Here is a 22,333-nt window from a genome sequence, read left to right on the forward strand (position 1 = left end):
CTGCCCCGTGTGCTCTGTCTCGACGATTTGGAGACGTGATGCCCGCCCCGAGATCCTCGATAGTGACACCAAATGTGGATGGAGTCTAAAGAGAAACCAACTCGGAGGGTCTGGTTCTCCATGAGCGAAACGTCGATAACGGCAAACGCCGGAACGGCTGCAGAAAGTTTTATTGTCAACTTAAGACGCAGCATGATATTATGCTTCCACCACCGATACACCAAGTAACGGTTGAAGCGTGACAAGTGGAGGCACACGACCCCGCGCAGACTGCGCTGATAATAATGCACTGTTAGGTAGGAGTGCATTGACCCGCTTGTGCCATGGTCACCATACATCTGGCTTACATGTTTGTGCCCAAAGACATTTACGAATTGAGGTATTTGCTTTCAGTTAAACTGTGTCTTTGGGTCCCCCCCTCCCAGTGCTTTGTGAATTTTATGTCCAAGACTTACAAATCCTAGAATAGCATTGCTTTATAAAATACCATTGAAAAATCACGTACTGCAGTGTAATGTCTGCATGGTACGCTCTCAGGCATTGGGCGGGACACACTCCGGCTCACGGAGGAAAATGCCTGGCAGGATATAAATCTGGAATAAGTACCCCAACACTTTTGAAGTAGCTTTGCAAAGCCAATAGACTATTTACAAGGTAGTAAAACTGTTACATACATGTAATAACATGTGCAAACTTGTCTCTAACTAAAATTCTCATGCCAGCCAACTGACCTAAGTGTATGACAAATTGGTTACCGCCCAAGCCTACTACTGTCAGGGTGGGTTTAGCAGGTGCAGGCAGCCGCCGGGGACCCACGAAAACTGAAGACAGTTTACAGAAGTTTCATTTATGGATATAAAATAAGATTTGTTTAAATTATAGCAGCATTCATGTTGCATTTCTAGGGACACTTTTCAAGATTGATAATAGTTGTCTTCGTCACGGCTGCTTTGGACTATTCCTGCTTTGGGACTTCATGCTCTCCAGCTTGCTCTTTACACTGGAGTCTGGTGGGAGGCTAATGGCTGTTTCACTGCCAAGCAGCACGAAGTACCTCAACAGAAGAAGAAATCGCTTCAAAGGTTACAAGACTGACATTACAGCTCCTGTGTCTTTGATACTATCACACTTGGAGAGAACACAACATTAAACGATGTATGCAAAAAATCAAGACTAACCTCAGTCTCACAGGCAGAGTAAGGCATAGACTGTCTTAAGCTACAACCGAGGGCAAAGGTCGGCAACCTTTTTAAAACAAAGAGCCATTTCATCCTAAATGTCTGACCCAAGATTTTCAAAGAGAAAATAGATTGAGAAGAGGGTTTGAGGTACGATTTTTAATGCAATATCGGTATATATGCATTTAACACAAAACAAAACTTTGAGTACTTTCAAAAAATAAAGGATACGATTTCAGGGAGCATCTCAGTTTTTAATCATTCGGATGCGCAACAGCATAAAAGGTGACTAATATTACAATATTGTTCAGTTCTGTAGTGATAGTCTTCACCCTAACCCCTTTCTGAGCTCTGCAGTCGTCTGCCCTTCACTCTCCACTTCACTGCTTGTGACTGTGCTGACCGGGTAGCGCAAAATGTCCTCACCACTCTGAACTCAGCTGGATATAGTATGTAAATCGGAGAAAATGTAATCATTTCTATGACGACCTGGGGAGGCATGATGACAATTTACTATAATAAGTATATCAAAGAATTAGGAATCCCAATAAACTTTGAAGCCTACATTCAATCTGGGACACTGAAGAAAACTCCGGAAAGCGTACCATTCGTCGTAGAGAATTATGCAGTTAAGACATCACAGAAGCGTGCAATGGACATATACATCACATATAGCTAAAGAAATGTCTAAATGAAAAATATTAACCCATAAATAAATTACTTATATTTACGAAAGTATAATATGTTAAGACATGAAAATGTGAACGCGTCTATCGTTCTGAGAAGAGCCGCAGCCTCGCGCTCAAAGAGCCGCACGAGGCTCCCGAGTCGCAGGTTTCCATCTCCTGACCTAGCTGGGGTCATGCAAACTTCTTAAATGACGCCAATTAATCCACTGGTGCAATACCCCCTGATCACTGGCTGCATTCCCGCCGCCACCCTGACCAGTAAGTTTAAGCGCTAGCACTGTGCACTTTGATTAGCAGATTATCAGTGTTCCATCGTTTTTAGTTCTCATTTCTCTTTCGGCTCTATTTTTATAGCTCAGATGGCTCACATAGGGGGCTCCCTACCTATGTCAACCTAGGACCCGCAGAGAAGTTAATTCACCCCTTATTACTACTGAACAGTTTGGCCCCAAGCCATCATTCTTAATGCAAAAATAGTCCGTCGCAAAGACGATAAGCTAGCACTTAGTCCGAAACATGTCAAAGGCCTGTCTTTATTTAAGAACATAAGAAATTTACAAACGAGAGAAGGCCGTTCGGCCCATCAAGCTCGTTTGGGGAGAACTTAACTAATAGCTCAGAGTTGTTAAAATCTTATCTAGCTCTGATGTAAAGGAACCCAGGGTTTTAGCTTGCGCTAGTTTAGTTTAGCTTGCGCTACACTAGCAGGAAGACTATTCCATACTTTAACTACACGCTGTGTAAAGAAGTGCTTCCTCAGATTCATTTCTCAGAACACTAAGAATGTCTAGGAGGGCAGTCTTAGTGTCCAGGTCTGGAGACACTGGAGAGGGTCCATGAAATTCAAAAATTTGACTGAAGATGGCACATGCAAAAATTTTCAATATGGAAGTGATACTAGTGTATAATTTTCAGTCTTTGATGGATTCTTTTCTAAGCAGTAGGTTTATATGAGTCTGTGTGTGGTGGATGCAGAGAACTGCCTGCTGATGACTGCCACCTTCTCATGGAAGAAACTAGCAGAAAGATGAAAGAAGTTAATAGTACTCTGCCAGATACAATATTTTTATGTTTACTTGATGTATGATTCACCAATAAACTATAAAACTTGCTGGCTTGATCTGTTTCTCTAGGAGAGACTCCACCAATTAAGTCTGCAGGCCCAGATGGATCAGCCCCAGGGTGCTGAAGGCCTTGCCAGTCAGCGATCTGGTATTTTGCTGCACCTCTTTAACTGCTGAGGAGCAGCACAGCAGTGCCACAAGCAGCTGTTTTGGCTCCATTCCTGTTTACCTTGTACACCTCAGACGTTCAGTGCAACTCTGAGTTATGCCACTTGCGGAAGTTCTCTGATGACTCTGCAGTGGTGGGGTGAATCAGGGAAGGGAAGGAGTCAGAGTTTAGAGGTTTGGTGGGAAAATTTGTGGACAGGTGTGGGAGGAATCGTCTGCTCCTGAATGTGACCAAGATTAAAGAGATGGTGGTTGACATCAGGAGAAAGAAAACTGCTCCAAAACCTGTACATATGCTGGGAGAAGAAGTGGAAATGACTGAAGGTAATAGATACTAAGTTGTTAACCTCATTGTTACCCTCTGGTCTGGAAGACCAAAAACAACTTTGTCTACAAGAAGAGGATTAGAAGACAGAGATCCTTCTTTGTGTGCAGTAAGATGTTCGAGATCCCCTATGAATCCTTAGAGGCAAGTGCACTATTCTTTGCAGTAGTGTGCTGGGGGTTGGAAGGCAGAGATATTAAACTCACCAAGAAAGCCAGATCTGCACTTGGAAATAGCCTTGACACCACTGAAGCAGTCGTTAAGAGGAGGACATTAAAGAAAACTCTAGTCATCATGGAAAACCCAGCTCATTCTGTTCATGAACCGATGGCTGAACAGTGCAGCAGCTTCTCCACCAGGCTTATTCAGCTCCACTGTCACAAAGAGTGGTACAGGAGATCATTCATGCCATTAACCATCAGACTGTGTAAGAGCTTAGCTCTGACTGTCTTATATGCACACAGCCTCCATGTTAAATTACATGTATTATATTGTTGTGCCAGTGGGGGTCAGCATATCCCTGCATGCTCGAGGGCAACGTAAATAACCCTTGTTATAGTTAATGCTTGTATTTCAATTCAATTTTATTTATATAGCGCTTTTAACAACAGTCATTGTCACAAAGCACTTTACATTTAATCGGCCAGAACCCCACCAAGCAAGCCTGAGGTGACAGTGGCAAGGAAAAACTCTCTCTAGCAGGAAGAAACCTTGAGAGGAACCTAGACTCGGAAGGGGACCCCATCCTCCTCTGGGTGACCGGGGAGCATGAAACTGTATTTATACTGAGATTCGTTAGAGTTTATATAGTTATAAAGTCCCATTTGGTTTCATGTTGTTCCCTCCAGGAGTGCAGGTGCGGGTTCACACGGTATCAGCTCGGAAAAGAGAAGATGGAGAAGAGTTATTGCCCTACACCTAACCTAACCTCCGGCAGGACTAGAGTAACTATGACAGCCTGGCTAAAAGAGAGACCTGGAAGGAAGCACAGGCATGAGGGTTTCCAGGGGTTTTGGTGTCAAGCCAACCTACCGTCCACAATTTAAGTGATCGGCGAGAGTGGCAGGACGACAGCACCAATCCACCCTTTCACCTAAAGTCTCAAATGACTATGAATCTTCAGATTTCCCTAAACCTTAGAAAAGGGGATTTAACTATCCAAAAGACTGGCTAAAGAGGTATGTCCTAAGCCTTGACTTAAAAGCAGAGATTTAATCAGATATTGGACAGTATCCTGTACAAAAGTAAAATCCAGGGCAAAGCTGCCATTCATGTGGTGATGAGGAAAGAAGCGCACAGTGATACAGCATGTTGCCACACCCACCATGTGATAAATCACCCCACGGATGAGAACCCATGGCCAGGTATGTGCTGGCGGATATGTCAACACCAAACCGGAAACGATGGAACAGAAAAGTGAAGTTTTTATAGTGGCTAGAGCACATGTGTTAAACTGAAGGCCCGTACAATTATACCCGGCCCGTAAGATCATTTTATATATCTTTTTTTTCTTTTAATGACTCGGCGATATGAAGCGCCGATAACATACAAACTACAAATCCCATAATGCAGCGCAACAGCTATCTGCGAACATTCCTGCGTCAATTACGTTCGATCAGCGTTAAATAAAGTGTTGATTTATACAACTCTAATTTCAAGTCCAAGCTAGCCTCTAACAATGACCAAGAGAAAATTGATCCTGAAAACAGAACCTTTTAAAACCGGAGGCTGCATACTGAAGGGGGGCTAGGCCGCGTGCTAACCTCTGTCACACTGAGAATGGGGAACTAACTGGAACTGGAACATAGGCAGGACAAAAAGGGGGGCTCCGGCCCTCCTCGAAGTGCAAGTAAATTTAGAAAAGCAGAAGGTACATTGACAGTGTCGCGGTAACATTAAGCTTACGCTTGACATGCGGGGACATAACAAGGGAGGGGGTCGCTGACGCTGCTAAATTGCAACATAACAAGACAAGGTAAAAGGGAACGGGTGTGGGGACTAACGCCAGTAATTTCAAAACAACACTTGTATGTTACGCCAACTGGAAAAATACCAACAAGAACAGTAAACGCCCTGTTTGGGTTATAAAAACCAGACCCTGACAAGAGATATTGAGCTACTCTTGGTATGTACTGTTTTGTGCATCTAAGTGTGCTCCCGGATTGCAATCTGTGACGTCATTAAAGAGAGCTTACTTGCAACCAACCTTCGCCTCAGACTGCATCCTTCCCTCATCAACGGACTCGGTGGAGTCTAACTCCAACAATACGTATATGATTACGGACATTGCCGGTAAACTCGTGCGTCTTATTTGTGGAGCTAATGTGACTGAGAGACACAACACAACAGAGAACCTTACCTCAAACATAAACGAACTTGTTGGCAAGAAAAGATGCCAAGCATCCAGCTCTGACAGAATGGCATAAGAGCAAAGAAAATTGAATGTTTTGATTTGTTGTTATTTTAACTTTCACTTAAAAACACAATTTTTACTTATAATTTCAGTTTTTTTTTGCAGCATAGACATATTTTGAATTAGTATAATTTTGACAGGAGATATTTTTATGGAGAGCAAAATATTTTGTTACTTTGTTTATTTTGGAATAATATTGTATCCTGTCTTTTTCGATTCATATTTATGTTAAAAAAACATTTAGTTTTAGTCTGTTCAATAAATGTTTATCCTGTTTGGCCAGCGACCTAAAGTATGCTTTGAGTTTTGGCCTCTTGTGCGACTGAGTTTGACCCCCTGTAAAGAATCTGCTAATAACGGAATGTTGCCGTCCGCCTCATAGTCTCTTCGCCACTCGAGCACCACAGTATCTTATTGAACCTGTGGCATGGATTTACTTTACAATGCAAAGTTATTCCGCTAAAAGCTGTCTAGTTGTTTCACTACTGGCACCAGCGATATTAGATTAAACTATATCGGTAATGGGCAGAATTTTCCGGGTATGCGGGAGGTTTGGATGCGATAGCCTGTCCCACTCTCGCTGACATTACGGGAACTTTTTTGTTTGCGGAGGCCCTTAAATGTTTAAATAAATAAATAAATAAACGCTGTATCTTATTACTGTTACCTTATACATGCTTCTTGTTGAACTGTAAAAAGCAGTAAATTGTATAAATGCAATGACATACTGGAAGAGGTGCGGTTCTACTCCAATATATGATGGCTGTGATTAGCACGAGGCTGCAGCCTGAATTTGGTTCTCCACGTACAAGTAAACATCAATAACGACAAACACAGAAACAAGAAAACAGATGCAAAGATGGTTTATTTAAAATTTCAAAAGACACAGCATGATATTGCGGTTCCACCACCGATACACCAATATATATTAATATGATTTATTTTATGACTTAATTATGCAAAACTAATTTCCCGAATTATATATAACTTGAAACCGTAACTAAATGATATGATTATTCCGGGGATAATGTCTTTTGTTTATAAAAGTGACATTTGAGGAGGTTAAGAAGACAGATTTCCATGGTGACCAAAGGGTTTTGAAAGAGCGCTGGGCCGTTCACCCGGGTCATTGCTAAACCCAACGGCTTCCCTCTTCCCCCTTGCAGAGTTTGCACTCGCAGGCCGTGATGTGCCTGTAAGCGTAGGTCTTTGTTGTGTTGCCACTGCAGGTCAGCTGTGTTTTCCGTATTTCAGAGCTCTTTTCCTGGCAGCAGCCGCAGGTCCCACCCATTTGGAAAACATCATTTGAATATGACCACCTGAAACAAGATCACATCAGATCAAATAAGACAAACTTAATTTGATCAATGTTGCCAACTATTTTCAATGGAAAGTAGCTAAAGTCTGCTCGAAAAGTCGCCAAATGTCACTAGATGACGTCATGCGTATATTTGCATATTGAAGACGTAATTACGTTGTATTTGCATTCTGCGTGTTTTCCCTAATCCTTCCTCACGTGTCCAATATAAAACTGTTATCAATTACGTTACATATTTTCTGTCAGACAACACAACGGAACTTATTAACCAGCAGTTACATCCTCTGCAATGAAATAATTCCGGAATCCGGATTTAATCGCGTTGGACAAAAGTTAAAGACAGCATATGTGTTGTGATATTATCAGTTATATTTACAAGTAAAATGAAAATAGATATAATTTATGCCACAGAATGCTTTCCTTATTCTCCTTATTCGTTTGCACATGCGCAGCTCATTCACATCTATGTCAGCTGCCGTGCGGTCACAGGAATTTGCTGCTCCTTTCAGCCGGAGCTAGCGCTCACTGATCAGAGCAGACACAGGGAGATGAGTAACTGCACCGGGAAAGCAAGACCTCGCGCTTACAGGACAGTACTGGCGACATTTGGAAAGTTGCTAAATCGCTAGAATTGTCGCTAGGCGCTTTTTGAAAAAAAGTCGTCAAGGGGGTCTGAAAAGTCGCTAAATCTAGCGACAAAGTCGCTAAGTTGGCAACACTGAATTTGATCCGGGGGGAAATTCTCATCTGAGGGCAGAATGAAAAATGGTTGGGTCAGAGGGATAACCAATCAAATTGTAGAGGAGGTGAGTCCAAGCAAATAGAGGAGGTGGGACCAACCAATCAGATGTCTTGGTCCCGCCTCTTCTAGTTGCTTGGTTATTTCTCTCAAGCAAGCTTTTTTTCAAATTAATTTGTGTGAAACTTCCACAAGCAAAGTTCTCCAGTGTACATTAGGCAGGTACATAAAATGCTCATCAAAGACAAAGTACAAAGACAATAATACACAGTAGAAACTAATTTTGCAAGTACGAAGTAAAATATAGTGCTGTGAATAACTATAACAGGTGGTTTATGTCCAATTAAAAACCAAAAGCAAGGGGGCAACTTTTGTCCTCCCCTCACTGTCTGAAAATGAGTGCATTTACAAAATTTGGAGGCCACTTTTTTAGAATTAGTAATTAATGCATAACGTTTCTGTTTTGAATGTGAAATGAGTCTAGGTTAAAATGCATACAGTAATCACCACCTTGTGCCAACATGAATAAATTTAAAAATGAACATTTGATACACTGTCCACCCCCTAGGCGACTAAAAGTTGTTGATGGGTGGGTTGGCAAAGCCATGGGTTAGCAGACGATCAGAAGCCACAGGCCTAGTAGAAATCAGCTTATTTGTGTTTGTAAATGATGGTTTTAATGTAGGATTTGGATACTGGTCTAAAATGGCAAATAAATAAATTATATATGTGTGTATGTGTGTGTGTGTGTGTGTCCTTTAATTTCCAACGCTGCCGTATAACAAATCGAGGGTCTTGTTTCCCTGCATAGTACAATCAGTAAAACTATCAAGTAAAACAGATAACAGGGAAAAAGCAAAACATTTAAAAGCAGTTTTATATCACTGATACAGTTACAGGATTATCAGGCTACCCACCTCCCTGAACATCTCTAATCAGATTAATAGACCGGGCTGGATTTGGACCATGTACAATTTACAGTTAATACTGTGAAGACACGCTAAATTGAACTCAGACTTACGTTGAAGATGACTGACACTGGCCCTGGCACGTGGGGAGCTGTACTGTTCCCTTGCATCCTCCAGAGGATAGTACAGTGGGTGACGTCGTCACAGAGCACACGCTACTGCCTGCAATAAACAAACTACATGATCAGCATATTATATTCTGAAACTCAACTATATCACCACTAGAGGCCGCCACTCCTCGTGACATATATGTCCATCAGATTCTAAAGATTCCTCTTACAATTGTAGCAGCAGTGCTGTGCGTCCCAAATCCTGAACTCCTGAAAACAAACACAACAGAAAGAATTACAAGTGCAGAAGAGAACAATAAGGTGGACGCTTCTCACAGTGAAAGTATGATAAGCGTCGTATGAGCTGCTACAGGGAACAGGGCATGTTATGAGCAAATGCAGTGGACAGTTACCTCTGCACAGGTCACAGCTCCTTGACAAACCATCATTATGGTCTTCAGTCCTTCCTTCTCACAGACGTAAGTAACACATGGATTATGAGGGTCCTTCCAACTCTGACCGACCTGCACCAGCGAGACAGAGACTGGGTCACATACCGGATGTAGGAATGCCATGTAAAAAGCCAATATTTCTGGTTATAATCTCTCCTGAACCCATATCTATCATAATTACTGACGTTTACTTTTTCCAATTCAGTCTCCGGCTACTTTCATAAATCACTTTCTAAATACCTGATACACGTTTCCATTTTGCTGACAGGTCCTGGGAACTGTGGAATAAAAACAAGAAATATTATGCTTCAAGCAATGCGGTGCATCCTGTCATTCTTGAAGTCTGTCATACTGGAGGAGTCCGCTGTGTGTCAGCTGGCTTTAGTTGGTCTTTCATTAGATGTTTTGTTTATTGGATGATCACCATCCATTACAACAAAGCAAACAAACACGTCCGATTTCTGTCTCCTTCAAAATTAGGCACGTCGACGTTTGACAGCAAATCTGAAGCTGGGGGAAACCATGTGCTCCGCTGACTCGCCACAAAGTTTACTTCCTGCTTTGCTTCCTTTTGCCCATGACCCTACTTCCCTACAGGCAGAACCGTAGGTGCAGTCACTGATGTACATCACTACATGTAGGTATTTGCATGGGTTCGAGTAACTTGACAGTTAAATCACGTACCTAATTTGACAAGAATTTGTACACTAATATTTCAAATAAATCTAAAATCATTTGGTATGGCTTCAACACGCCATATTATGAAAAGGAGGCTCCTATTGGGATACATTACCACATATGGTTGTATTCCAGCATCCCTGGCTACTGGTGATGGCCATCTGGTTGTCTGTGCAGATGACTGGGGTAGGAGGAGGCAGGGGTACACACTTCATAGTCATCATGTTACTACAGGTGCAGGTGTGGCAATTCGACTCCCAGGTGTCACCAGGCTGCGGGGAGACGATTCATCAGTTCTAGAATTTAAGAAAACTTTAATGTCTTACAACGAAAGCTAAATTCCTCAGCTTATGCGTAACACAATCACAGACAGCACAACGAGTGAAAACAACAGTCAATAAAAATCACGAAGCCAATAAGAATACTTATTTTGAAGAATTTAAGAAGACTGACGGAATAAACAACTTTCTACATGTAATCTTCCTGGCCAGAGGAACTGAAATAATGAAATAATGACAATGGTAGTTAGTACTTTAAAGAAATTGGTCAAGGCAACGGATGGGTCCTGTGTTATAAAAGTGACATTCCTAGAGAGTGATGGAGAGTGTAACTCAGACAGTGAAAGCAACTCAGACAGTGAAAGCTGAGTTGCCCTTGGCAACAGAGAGAACAATGTATAAAACAGCAGAGAAATACACACTGCACCAGACACACAGTGCTGTTTCTTCAAAGCTTTCTATCGTGCTATTTGCTACGGGTGGAGGGAAATCGATTCTGTTACAAATTGCGATTCTTCAAGGTGGCGATTTTAATATTGCCGCGTGAGTAACAAATTCGATTTCTAAACATCGATTTAAACATGGGTTACTGAAGCGTTGTTCACATTTGGTGCTGCTAATATATTTGCCCAGTTGCACACAGCCTGATTTTGCCAAGGGACTGACATGCACGAGTATGTGTGTGCGGGGACTCATCCTGCACCATCTCAGTTCAAATCCACAACTATCCGCAGTCATGTGAAATGTAAACTTCCATTGAATGTCTCCATACCTCTTTCCTGAACCTTAACAACAGTTTCTAAACAAATGCAACTATTCAAGGGGTAGCGTGTGGCTCAGTGGGCTAAGCCTGTGTCCTTATAATCGGAAGGTCGCAGGTTTGAACCCAGCCTCAGCATGTCTGCGGGTCCTTGAGCAAGACCCTTAACCCCCAGCTCCCTGGGCGCCACTATGGGTGGTAGCCCTTCGCAGTTAACTTACTCCACAAAGAGCAAAGGGAGGCGTGAAGATAATTTCCCTATAGGGTGATCAATAAAGTATTAACTACTATTTACACCTGTTTTGAACTCCTCCCTCGGGTTTCACCTCACTTTTATTGCTCGAACTATACAGGTTTCCATGTCATCAAATCGCTGTACCGTTCACACAACATGACTGAAATGTTAGCACATATGCTCGACGTTTATAAACATGTGGCAAATTAACCATCACACATACACACACACACACACATACACACACACACACACACACATTCATTTCTATGGGAAAAATGCTAATGCTAAGTATGACAACCTTAACCCCCACCCTGCCCTAACCATAACCATAAGTAACCAAACAAAATACAAGAGCTTCTGCATTTTTAGTTTTTTCATTGCAATCACAGATTTTTAGAAAAATAGATTTTGCCAATATTGGGACCAGGAAACTGGTCCCCATAAGGTAAAAAAACTGGTATTCATCACGTTGTGGTGACATTTGGTCCCCACAACGTAAGGTATACCTGGACCACACGCACGCACGCACGCACGCGCGCACACACACACACACACACACAGTTGAACGCTAAGAACATGAAACATAAATTTATGTGGCCCTGTTCACACCTGGTATTAACAGGCATCCTGGATGATCTGATCACTAGTGGGCAGTGCTAAACATGCCCGTTCACACCTGGCATTAACGTGCATCTGCATGCATCTCGACCAGCCGCTTGTAATCGGATCTCACTTTTGCGCAACTTATTTAAATAAGCAAGTAAATCACTTCGGTATGCAGGATCTGCCGAACATTAAATGAAGGAGAAAAAATCCTTTCAGGGTAACCAAACCAACAAAAATGTTTACAAAAATGTAATGAACGCCATAATACTCAAAAATAAATAAATACATATGTCTACAAATGGGGGTGGCATGGTGGTGCAGTGGTTAGCACTGTTGCCTCACACCTCTGAGACCCGGGTTCGAGTCTCCGCCTGGGTCACATGTGTGTGGAGTTTGCATGTTCTCCCCCTGTCGTCGTGGGGTTTCCTCGGGGTACTCCGGTTTCCCCCCACAGTCCAAAAAACATGCTAATTGAAGGCTAATTGGACTTGCTAAACTGCCCGTAGGTGTGCATGTGTAAGTGAATGGTGCGTGAGTGTGCCCAGTGATGGACTGGCCCCCCATCCTGGGTTGTTCCCTGCCTCGTGCCCATTGCTTCCAGGATAGGCTCCGGACCCCCCTGCGACCCAGTAGGACAAGCGGTTTTGAAAATGGATGGATGGATGTCTACAAATAAATAAATAAATTAATATTTCAATAATTATTGTGTACTTTTAAAATAATTTCATAAATGGTACTTGTCATGCCCGGCTCGTCCGCTCCTCGTGTGTGCCACGCCCCCTGATTACCCACGTGTGTTTCCCGAATTGTACCCAGCTGTTTCCGTTTGCTGTCATTCAGTCTGGTGTATTTAAGTCCTGGTCTCCCCTGTTTGCTTTGTCTGTCATTGATGTTAGTTGGCGTTACATGTCTCCTGCTCCCAGTTTGTATATTAAACCCTCGTTAATCCCCGACTTCCGCCTGCCTGCATCCTTCTTGCCCGTTCGCCTTGAACGATCGCCGCTCTGCCCGCGATCGCCGAGCGTTCCCGTGACAGAATGACAGACCACAAAAAGAAGCGGAGAGGGAGGAAGAGGCTCCCACAAGAGCCGATCTCTCTCGGCGCCTGCTCGCTCTCCAGGCTTTGGCTTCCGGCGGAGGACGAGAGGGAGGTACCTGCCCTACCTCCAGCCCGGGGGCCGACCACACGCGTCCCCGATCCTGCGTGGAAGTACTGGCTCTCTAGTGAGGACGAGGACGAGGAGCCCTTCCACTACCCGGAGCCAGAAGCCTTTCTTCCACCGTCCGTTTTCACGGACATCGCGCCGCCTCCCGCAACCGCCAGGCGCCAGCGAGGGAGACGGAGGAGAACGGCGATCGCCAGTACGGAGGACCTCCCTCCGTCACTGCCGGCGGACCCCCCCCGTGCGGCCGCCGCTGCCGGCGGACCCCGCTCCCGTGCGGCCGCCGCTGCCGGCGGACCCCGCTCCCGTGCGGCCGCCGCTGCCGGCGGACCCCGCTCCCGTGCGGCCGCCGCTGCCGGCGGACCCCGCTCCCGTGCAGCCGCCATTGCCGGCGGACCCAGCTCCAGTGCAGCCGCCGCCGCTTGCGCAGCCGCCTTCGCTGCCGCCGCCGCCCGCGGTCCTAGCTGACCGATACTTCACCCTCCAGGGGCTTTATTGGAGGGTGATGGGAGAACCGGCCCCACAGGCCCCCCTGGAGGGGGAAAGACTCGCCGCACAGCTGGGGCAGGACTTCGACTCCTTTACTCCAGACTCCCCTTTTTCAGATCTGGAGAAAATGGCTGAGGACCTCCGGAGGCTAATCCAACTCCGGAGAACGCCTGCAGCAGCCGGGCAGGCGCCCCCACTGCAGCCGCCTGCTGCAGCTCCCGGGCCGGCGCCCCCACTGCAGCAACCTGCAGCTCCCGGGCAGGCGCCCCCACTGCAGCCCGCTCCTGTTCCTGACCGCGCTCCCGGGCCGGCGCCCCCTCTGCAGCCGCCTGCTGCAGCTCCCGGGCCGGCGCCCCCTCTGCAGCCGCCTGCTGCAGCTCCCGGGCCGGCGCCCCCTCTGCAGCCGCCTGCTGCAGCTCCCGGGCCGGCGCCCCCTCTGCAGCCGCCTGCTGCAGCTCCCGTCAGCGCTCCTGTTCCTGACCGCGCTCCTGTTCCTGACCGCGCTCCTGTTCCTGACCGCGCTCCTGTTCCTGACCGCGCTCCTGTTCCTGCAGAGGCGCCCCCTCTGCAGCCGCCTGCTGCAGCTCCCGGGCAGGCGCCCCCTCTGCAGCCGCCTGCTGCAGCTCCCGGGCAGGCGCCCCCTCTGCAGCAACCTGCAGCTCCCGGGCAGGCGCCCCCACTGCAACCCGCTCCTGTTCCTGACCGCGCTCCTGTTCCTGCAGAGGCGCCCCCTCTGCAGCCGCCTGCTGCAGCTCCCGGGCCGGCGCCCCCTCTGCAGCCGCCTGCTGCAGCTCCCGGGCCGGCGCCCCCTCTGCAGCCGCCTGCTGCAGCTCCCGGGCCGGCGCCCCCTCTGCAGCCGCCTGCTGCAGCTCCCGGGCCGGCGCCCCCTCTGCAGCCGCCTGCTGCAGCTCCCGGGCCGGCGCCCCCTCTGCAGCCGCCTGCTGCAGCTCCCGGGCCGGCGCCCCCTCTGCAGCCGCCTGCTGCAGCTCCCGGGCCGGCGCCCCCTCTGCAGCCGCCTGCTGCAGCTCCCGGGCCGGCGCCCCCTCTGCAGCCGCCTGCTGCAGCTCCCGGGCCGGCGCCCCCTCTGCAGCCGCCTGCTGCAGCTCCCGTCAGCGCTCCAGTTCCCGACCGCGCTCCAGTTCCCGACCGCGCTCCAGTTCCTGACCGCGCTCCAGTTCCTGCAGAGGCGCCCCCTCTGCAGCCGCCTGCTGCAGCTCCCGGGCAGGCGCCCCCTCTGCAGCCGCCTGCTGCAGCTCCCGGGCAGGCGCCCCCTCTGCAGCCGCCTGCTGCAGCTCCCGGGCCGGCGCCCCCACTGCAGCCACCTCCAGTTCCTGACCGCGCTCCAGTTCCTGACCGCGCTCCAGTTCCTGCAGAGGCGCCCCCTCTGCAGCCGCCTGCTGCAGCTCCCGGGCAGGCGCCCCCTCTGCAGCCGCCTGCTGCAGCTCCCGGGCAGGCGCCCCCACTGCAGCCACCTGCAGCTCCAGAGGCGCCCCCTCCGCCTGCAGCAGCTCCAGCTCCTGTCCCTTCTTCCCCAGTGACTTTTTCTCCCTCGCCCCGGCGAACTCGACCCCGACCGGGGGTCATCATGTCTGTGTCCCGTAAAGGGAGGGGACACAGACGCAGGGCTGGGGTCCCACCCGCCCTGCCCCCTGGCTCGCCCTGCCTCGCCTGCGCTGGGGCTCGGTTGGCGCCTGCGGGTCCTGGCCCTCCGGGTCGGCTGTCGCCTGCGGGTCCCTCTCCGATGCCTCGTCGCCCTGCCTCGCTCCCCCCTCCGGTGCCTGGTCGGTCGCCTGGGGGTTCCCCGACGGCGGCTCCTCGGTTGCCTGCGGGGCCCCTACCTCCGGCCCTCCTCCGGACGTCGCCGCCTGCTGCGGCTCCCCCCTCCTCCGGACCTTCGCCCTGGCCCCTTCCAGCTCCCTCGTCCCCTTCCCTGGTGCTCCCTCCTGCTCCCTCCCTGGCCCCTCCGCGGGTCCCTCGCCCTGTCTCCTCGGCCCCTCCGGGGTCCCCTCCGGCTCCGGCCTCCCGGCCGCCTGCGGCCCCTCCGGCTGCCTCCCGTCGCCCGCTGGGGCTCCCTCGGGCTTCCCCTAGTTCCCCCTCCTTGTCTCCCTGCGCCCCTGCCTTTGTCCCGCCTGTCTCTGCCCCTCTGTTTTCTGCTCGCCCTTTCGTTCCGCCCGTCTCTGTTCCTTGTGCCCCGGTGTACCCGCCTTGCACTCCTGGCCCCTTTGTTCCGCCCGTTCCTTCTGTGTCTCCCTTCCTGGTTTGCCTGTCTGCCTTCCCGACCCTCTGTCAGGTTTTGTCTTTTGTCTTGTCCCTCGCTCTGTTTTGTGCCTCGGTCCTGTTCCCTGTCCTGCGTTGATTCTGTTCTTGTTTTTCAGGTCCTGTTTTGCCTCGTCCCGTCCGTCGCCCCCTTCCTTGGCACGCCCGGAGTAGCGTGCCTTTGGGGGGGGGTTCTGTCATGCCCGGCTCGTCCGCTCCTCGTGTGTGCCACGCCCCCTGATTACCCACGTGTGTTTCCCGAATTGTACCCAGCTGTTTCCGTTTGCTGTCATTCAGTCTGGTGTATTTAAGTCCTGGTCTCCCCTGTTTGCTTTGTCTGTCATTGATGTTAGTTGGCGTTACATGTCTCCTGCTCCCAGTTTGTATATTAAACCCTCGTTAATCCCCGACTTCCGCCTGCCTGCATCCTTCTTGCCCGTTCGCCTTGAACGATCGCCGCTCTGCCCGCGATCGCCGAGCGTTCCCGTGACAGTACTATATTTCTTAACAATAGTTATCCATGTATTAATTAATTTCATTGCATGTTCCAAAATGAAAAGACAAACAATGAATGTGTGTACTGAAATGTAGACCTGAAATTCTTTTCTGCAAAATCAGTTTAAAAATTGCAATATAGAATCGAAAACCATATACCGTGATATCGATTTGGGTGGTCACTGTTCATTCCCACCACTATCATTTGCCATACAGACTGTGTCCGGCAATAAGGATCAGGGTCTTCCTGATTTTCGTTTCACTCCGGAAATATAACGGCAAATCAGTGCAGTGTAAATTTTGACTGATTTGATTGAGTTCTGTATCGAAATATAATATTACTGATTTAGCTAATCAATGCGCCTGTTAACCTCATTATTACATTATTGTATGGAAACAGTCATTATTGGCTCAGTCGGCACTTCAGTGAAATTCATCTTAGCTTGTACAGTATGAATCAGAAAGAGCAAATCATACCTGCTTAGGTTCTCCAAGCGGACCGTTGCAGCCTGAGGACAGAATGAACAAGTCAAGATAAGTTAAACAGATAAGGCATGAGACTGACACAGAGTCCATGGGCCCTATTTAGAGTGCATAACATTTTTTGCCTGGTTAATAGGTTCTCAGATACTTTGACATCATCTTCAAGAAGACTCAGAAATATTAAACTGATTTCCAAACAAATTAAATACATCTGAAATGGAGATACATCAGAATGATGAGGCGGGTCGACACAAAAGCTTACACTGATGTGGACATGTGTTGACACATGTCGTAGAGTTTTCATCTTCCAACAACATGTGTTCAGGGCAGAAGCACCCAGCCTGGTCAAGGTGAAAGGGACGTCCTAATTCACGTTGCCTGAGAAGGACACTGACAATGAGAAGACCCTCCCTACTGTACTACCTTCCTTCAAAAAGGAACACACTTACCCTGCTTCACAGTAGTCATTATTATGGTTACGACACTCTTCAAAAATCATCCCTTTCTTACACTGGACATCTGAAAGCAAAAAGTAGGGGAATGTTGTAAATTCATTGTGTCTGACCAAGCTGGGGGATCCTGGTCAATCTGAGGCCGCTGTAGGCTTTTCACTGCACATTACCACAAACTCCGTTGGTCAGGTGTCTCCATTCTACACAGACGTGGTGTGTGTTACACTCCTCGGCCGCTTTGCTCAGCGCTGAGCAGAGATATTTGAGGCCAGTCTTGTTCTTCATCATGCACAAATCTGCTTCACAGCTCCGTTTAATGTATGACAGGTCCACTATTTTTCTGCAGTCCGCAAAGACGCTGAAAAAGTGACAGCAGAGTGATGTCATACACGGCACAGAAGGTTTGGCTCTGCAGGTTACGACACCCATGATCAGAAGGTTGTGAGTTCAAATCCCGGGTGATGCTACCACTGGGCACATGAGCAAAGCCCCTAACTCTCACATGCTCCAGGGACTGGCTGACCCAGCTTTCTTAACCATATGTCACTTTGGGTAAAAGCTTCTGGAAAATGAATAACAACAATTGATACTTCATTGATCCCCATGGGGAAATTCTCTTTATGCCTCCTTCAACTTGTTCTTTGTAGGTAAGAGTAAGCCGGGCCGTGAACGGCAGCCACCTGTGGCAGCGCCCAGGGAGCTGGGGGTTAAGGGCCTTGCTCAAGGACCCGCAGGTGTGCTGAAGCTGGGTTTGAATCAACGAACTTCAGATCACAGGCACACAGGCTTAGCCCACAGAGCCACATGCTGCCCCCAATAACTATAACAATAATTATTATAATTTTAAAACATAAATCCACATTTATCCACATCCATAAAATAATCTATCCATCCATCCATCCATTCATCCATCCATCCATTATCTGCCACTTTTCTGGAGCCAGGTTGCAGGGACAACTAAGCATGGATGCCCATGGCCTCCCTGTCCCCAGCCACCTCCTGCGGCTCCTCCGGGGGGATACCAAGGCGTTCACAAGCCAGTCGAGAGATTTAATGCCTCCAGCGTGTCCTGGGTCTGCCCCAGTGTCCCCTCCCAGTTCAACATGCATGAAACATCTCCCCAGAGAGGCATCCAGGAGGCATCCTAGATAGATGCCAGAACCACCTCAAATGGCTTCTTTCAGTGTAACAGCTCTGCTATCTGGAAAATAGGTAGCTTTGACTTCCAGCTCCATTCTAGCTTTACCACGACTGAATAGTACGGCATCCGTGTAACAGCCGCCGCTGCACCGATCCGCCTGTCAGCCTCCCATGCCCATCTTACTTCACTCCTGAACAAGACATACATCTCTGCCTAAGTCAGTAACTCATCTTCCATCAGGACAGAGCAGCCCTCCCTTCTCCAGTCAAGAACCATCATCCCGGCCCCCCCACACTAAGTTACAAACCGCCCAGTACATGCTGCAGGTCACAGCCTGATGAAGCCAACAAGATCATCGGCAAAAAGCAAAGACCACTGAGGTCACCACAGCACAACCCTTCCACCCTTTGGCTGCATCTATAAATTGAGTGAAGAGCTGGTCCAGTGTTCTGTGATCAGGATGGAATCCATATTGTTCCTCCAAGGTTCAACCAAGGGACAGACCCTCTTCTCCAGCACCTAGGTGAGCGGCCAAACAAAGTCTGGTTCATGTAGACCCCTATGGAATGTAACGAAAAGGACCATGTGACCCCACCCAGATTGGGGAGACCAGGGTTCTGCCCTGGAGTCAAGCTTGGGGGGGGGGGGGGGGGCTCGTAGGTGAACGCCTGGTGGCGAAGTCTCGACCCATGGGGCCCAGCTGGGCAGAACCTGAAAGAGTTACATTTCCCTGCCCTCCTGTGGGCTCACCACCTGCAGGGAGGGCTGTAGGAGTTAGGTGCAGCGTAGATCAGATGTTAGTTGAAGGCAGGGGCTTCTGCAGACCAATCCTCAAGCTACCAAATCTGGTTCAAATCCATAAAATTAAGTTGACCTATTTCTATTATCCTGTGTGCAAGTAAAATGTTTTTATGCCATAATATCAAAAGAACTAGAAATATTCTCATCACTTAACATTTGCTTTGTAAGTCTCCTTATTGCCTGAAGTACAGTACAATCGATTACGGTATAAACACATAACAAGCTTTAAGAGCAAGTGGAGCTTACCTGCCCTCAATGATATTACAGAGATCTGCACCCTGAGGGTCAGGTGAACAGTGGGTAGGAGGAGGAGTAGTAGGAAAACAAGGAAGATCTTTGGGTTTACAGTAAGGCTTTGCTGGATCGTCATACACCCACGATGAAGACGTCGGTCCACAGCACGTGTCGCTCTCGACCACTCCATTGCTGCGCACACAAGACGCTCCAGCACAAACACCTGCATGACACAGTTAATGAGGCTCAGCACACGCCTGGACAGTACGGGCTGAAAGCTGTGATGTATAAAAAGGTGCTGGAGCAGATTCACCATCACACACACACACATATACAGTGCAATGGATTTATACACATACATAACAATACTACAGAAATTAAATACGTACCACACTGTCCTTCAGTATTCTGCTCAAAGTTTTCCATTGCCAAGGTAACAGTTAGGTCACCGTTTTCTGAGATGGAGACGCTGGAGCGAATTTTGTCAATATACAGAATAACCTTGTAATCAAATGTCTCAAATCGGACCTCCTGATCTTTGTAAGGTGGTACTATTGTCTGGCGGTTGAGTTCACACTGGAAATAGAGTTGTACAAATTAGGAAAGGGCTCCTTTTGAGTAATAGATAAATGTACAACTATGGGGGCAATTGAAATGTGCATACAGCACTGTGCGCAAGTCTTAGGCAGTCAAAGAAAATGTTTGAAGATATTTATCTGGGTATATAGAGCTCAGGAACAAAGAGATCATGCAAAAGTTTCAGGTTCATTCATTTCTCAATTTATGGGTAGCCTTGGGTATCATTTGTTTTTTTCTGACACTGATATAAAACTACATTATTAAAACAGTGAAAGTGCCTAAGTGGTGCTCAGAAAGAAAAATAAGGCACAAAACAAAAGTCAAGAACATTATAGAACGATTATTTATTTCTAAGGAAAATTTTTGACACGGCTATTTATTTCTAAGGAAACTTTTTGACACCTTAAATATATAAATATAAATAAATCTGACATGCCCCCCCCCCCCCCCCACACACACACACACACACAGGCGTTTTAAACATTTGTTCTACGTTCTTTTGAGTGGAATTTAGCCACAGTTTAGGCCATTTAGATTTAGGCATTTTAACCATGTTTAAGGTGGCTACTAGCTAACGGTGTGTTTCTGCTGACATCAGATCAGTGGTTCTCAAACTCGGTCCTCGGGCCCCACTGCCCTGCTTGTTTTCCTGCTATCCCTGCCCCACACACAAGTCCCAGCTGTCTTTCAGCTTCTGATTGACTGAACACACCTGATCCAGGTAATCAGCAGTGTGTAGGGCATGGATAGCTGGAAAACAAGCAGGGCAGTGGGGCCCGAGGACCGAGTTCGAGAACCACTGCATCAGAGCAAGTGTAACGTTAACTAGTGATGGCATGTCAGCTTTAGCACTACACATTTACAGTAAGTGGCACCGAAATGAGGAACCATAATCTGCACTGCATTATGGTCCAGTACATACCGATCGTGCAGGAACTTTTGCTATATTGGAACTAGGATTTGGTACCCAGCCCTATGACTTCAATCCTGCTTCTAGGAGCCTGTTACAAACTCTCCTAGCAGTGCAGTTCACATCACTTAACGTTTCCCATTTCTGATGATGTTCCTGTGATGTCGTCCACTAGTTCACGAGGCATGGTCTGATAAGTGAACGGTCATCAAGGGCATTACAAGGGAATTACTTCCACCCTCTACCTTTCCCAATATCTCCATCTTCACCTTGTTCTTCTATGCCGTTGTCTTAGAAGCAACCAGCCACTCAGTGTAGCCTTCTGCTAGCAGAACTAGGACTTAAAAATGCAGATTTTGAAAAATAAAGAGTGATCTCTTAAATTTTTCTGGAAGTATGAGTGTATATTTCTTAAGAAAAAAATTCATTTTAACATTAGAGCGTATGTAAATTAGCAATAACACAATAAAAATAAATAGAACCTCTTATTTTCTCCCAAAAAGGCAGTGATGCCTTGTTGGAGAGCTAGATAAATATCTCTTTGCTTTTCAAACCTCTGCTGAGGGGCATCTCAACCAACTAGGCCCAGTTGTAGTATTTGTTAAATTTCACCACCAGCTCAATGAATTAACTTGATGAATAAATAAATCACTGAGATACTGATAAGTGTATTGGATGGTCAGTATAAATACTGGAGAGGTTCTGACATGAACAAGCTGAGACACCATGACAGACTTCATATTTCAGTTTTGCACCAAAATGAAGATTATTTAAATAACATTTTCTTCGACTGCCTAAGAGTTTTACACAGTACTGTACATTCAGGTACTTCATACACATACTTTATTGATAGGCATTAGGACAAACATAAAAAACAGTTCTTTCCTGGAGCTACTCACCTTGATATCACTGTCATCTACATATAGGGTGATGCTGGTATTGTAATACTGCACTATGACGCCCTTAACAAATGAGCCCGTGAAATATTCGACTAGGTAGTTGTCCACAGCAACAAGGAAATTATATTGTGGCACCTTCTCCTTCACCAGGATATAAGTGCAGTTGTCGTAGTTGTCATATGCTGTGCCTTGGAAGGTGATGTAATGGGGATCTCCGTAGAGATCACACTGACCTGGGAGAGAAAGTGAAACTCATTCCGATTAGGGGTCAAATGAAGAGAGACAAAACGATTCCCGAAGGAAGGAGGGAAATATGCTGAGATAAATCAAAATAAGGAGAAACCTCTGGCAGCCGAACTTGATGGATAAATGCGAGGATAGACAAGATGTTGATCAGATGACACTTACAGTCACAAGTCCATCTGCTGCAGCAATCATCAGAGATATTCCTTAGCAGTCCTCTGGGGCACTGTGGTTTCGCAGTTTCTGGACAGGGGGGGCAAACTA

At 47.3% G+C, this 22,333-nt stretch overlaps 1 protein-coding gene across 1 annotated transcript in view; it reads right to left on the reverse strand.

Moving 5' to 3' along the window:
• Window positions 1-6,684: 6,684 nt before the first annotated feature.
• LOC125746886 (mucin-19-like) overlaps window positions 6,685-22,333 on the reverse strand; it is an 87,586-nt gene continuing 71,937 nt past the window's right edge. The window contains exons 32-45 of the mRNA XM_049021498.1: window positions 22,235-22,330; window positions 21,827-22,059; window positions 19,828-20,014; window positions 19,451-19,661; window positions 17,433-17,620; window positions 17,260-17,329; window positions 17,073-17,188; window positions 16,805-16,836; window positions 10,158-10,314; window positions 9,605-9,642; window positions 9,326-9,436; window positions 9,143-9,182; window positions 8,916-9,024; window positions 6,685-7,156 (exon numbers count right to left, since the gene is read on the reverse strand). Of these exons, the coding sequence (XP_048877455.1) occupies window positions 6,970-7,156; window positions 8,916-9,024; window positions 9,143-9,182; window positions 9,326-9,436; window positions 9,605-9,642; window positions 10,158-10,314; window positions 16,805-16,836; window positions 17,073-17,188; window positions 17,260-17,329; window positions 17,433-17,620; window positions 19,451-19,661; window positions 19,828-20,014; window positions 21,827-22,059; window positions 22,235-22,330 (1,775 nt within the window). The 3' untranslated portion in view covers window positions 6,685-6,969. The remainder of the gene's footprint in view (window positions 7,157-8,915; window positions 9,025-9,142; window positions 9,183-9,325; window positions 9,437-9,604; window positions 9,643-10,157; window positions 10,315-16,804; window positions 16,837-17,072; window positions 17,189-17,259; window positions 17,330-17,432; window positions 17,621-19,450; window positions 19,662-19,827; window positions 20,015-21,826; window positions 22,060-22,234; window positions 22,331-22,333) is intronic.

The sequence above is a fragment of the Brienomyrus brachyistius genome, chromosome 1, assembly GCF_023856365.1.
Source record: "Brienomyrus brachyistius isolate T26 chromosome 1, BBRACH_0.4, whole genome shotgun sequence".
Taxonomy (NCBI): Eukaryota; Metazoa; Chordata; class Actinopteri; order Osteoglossiformes; family Mormyridae; genus Brienomyrus; species Brienomyrus brachyistius.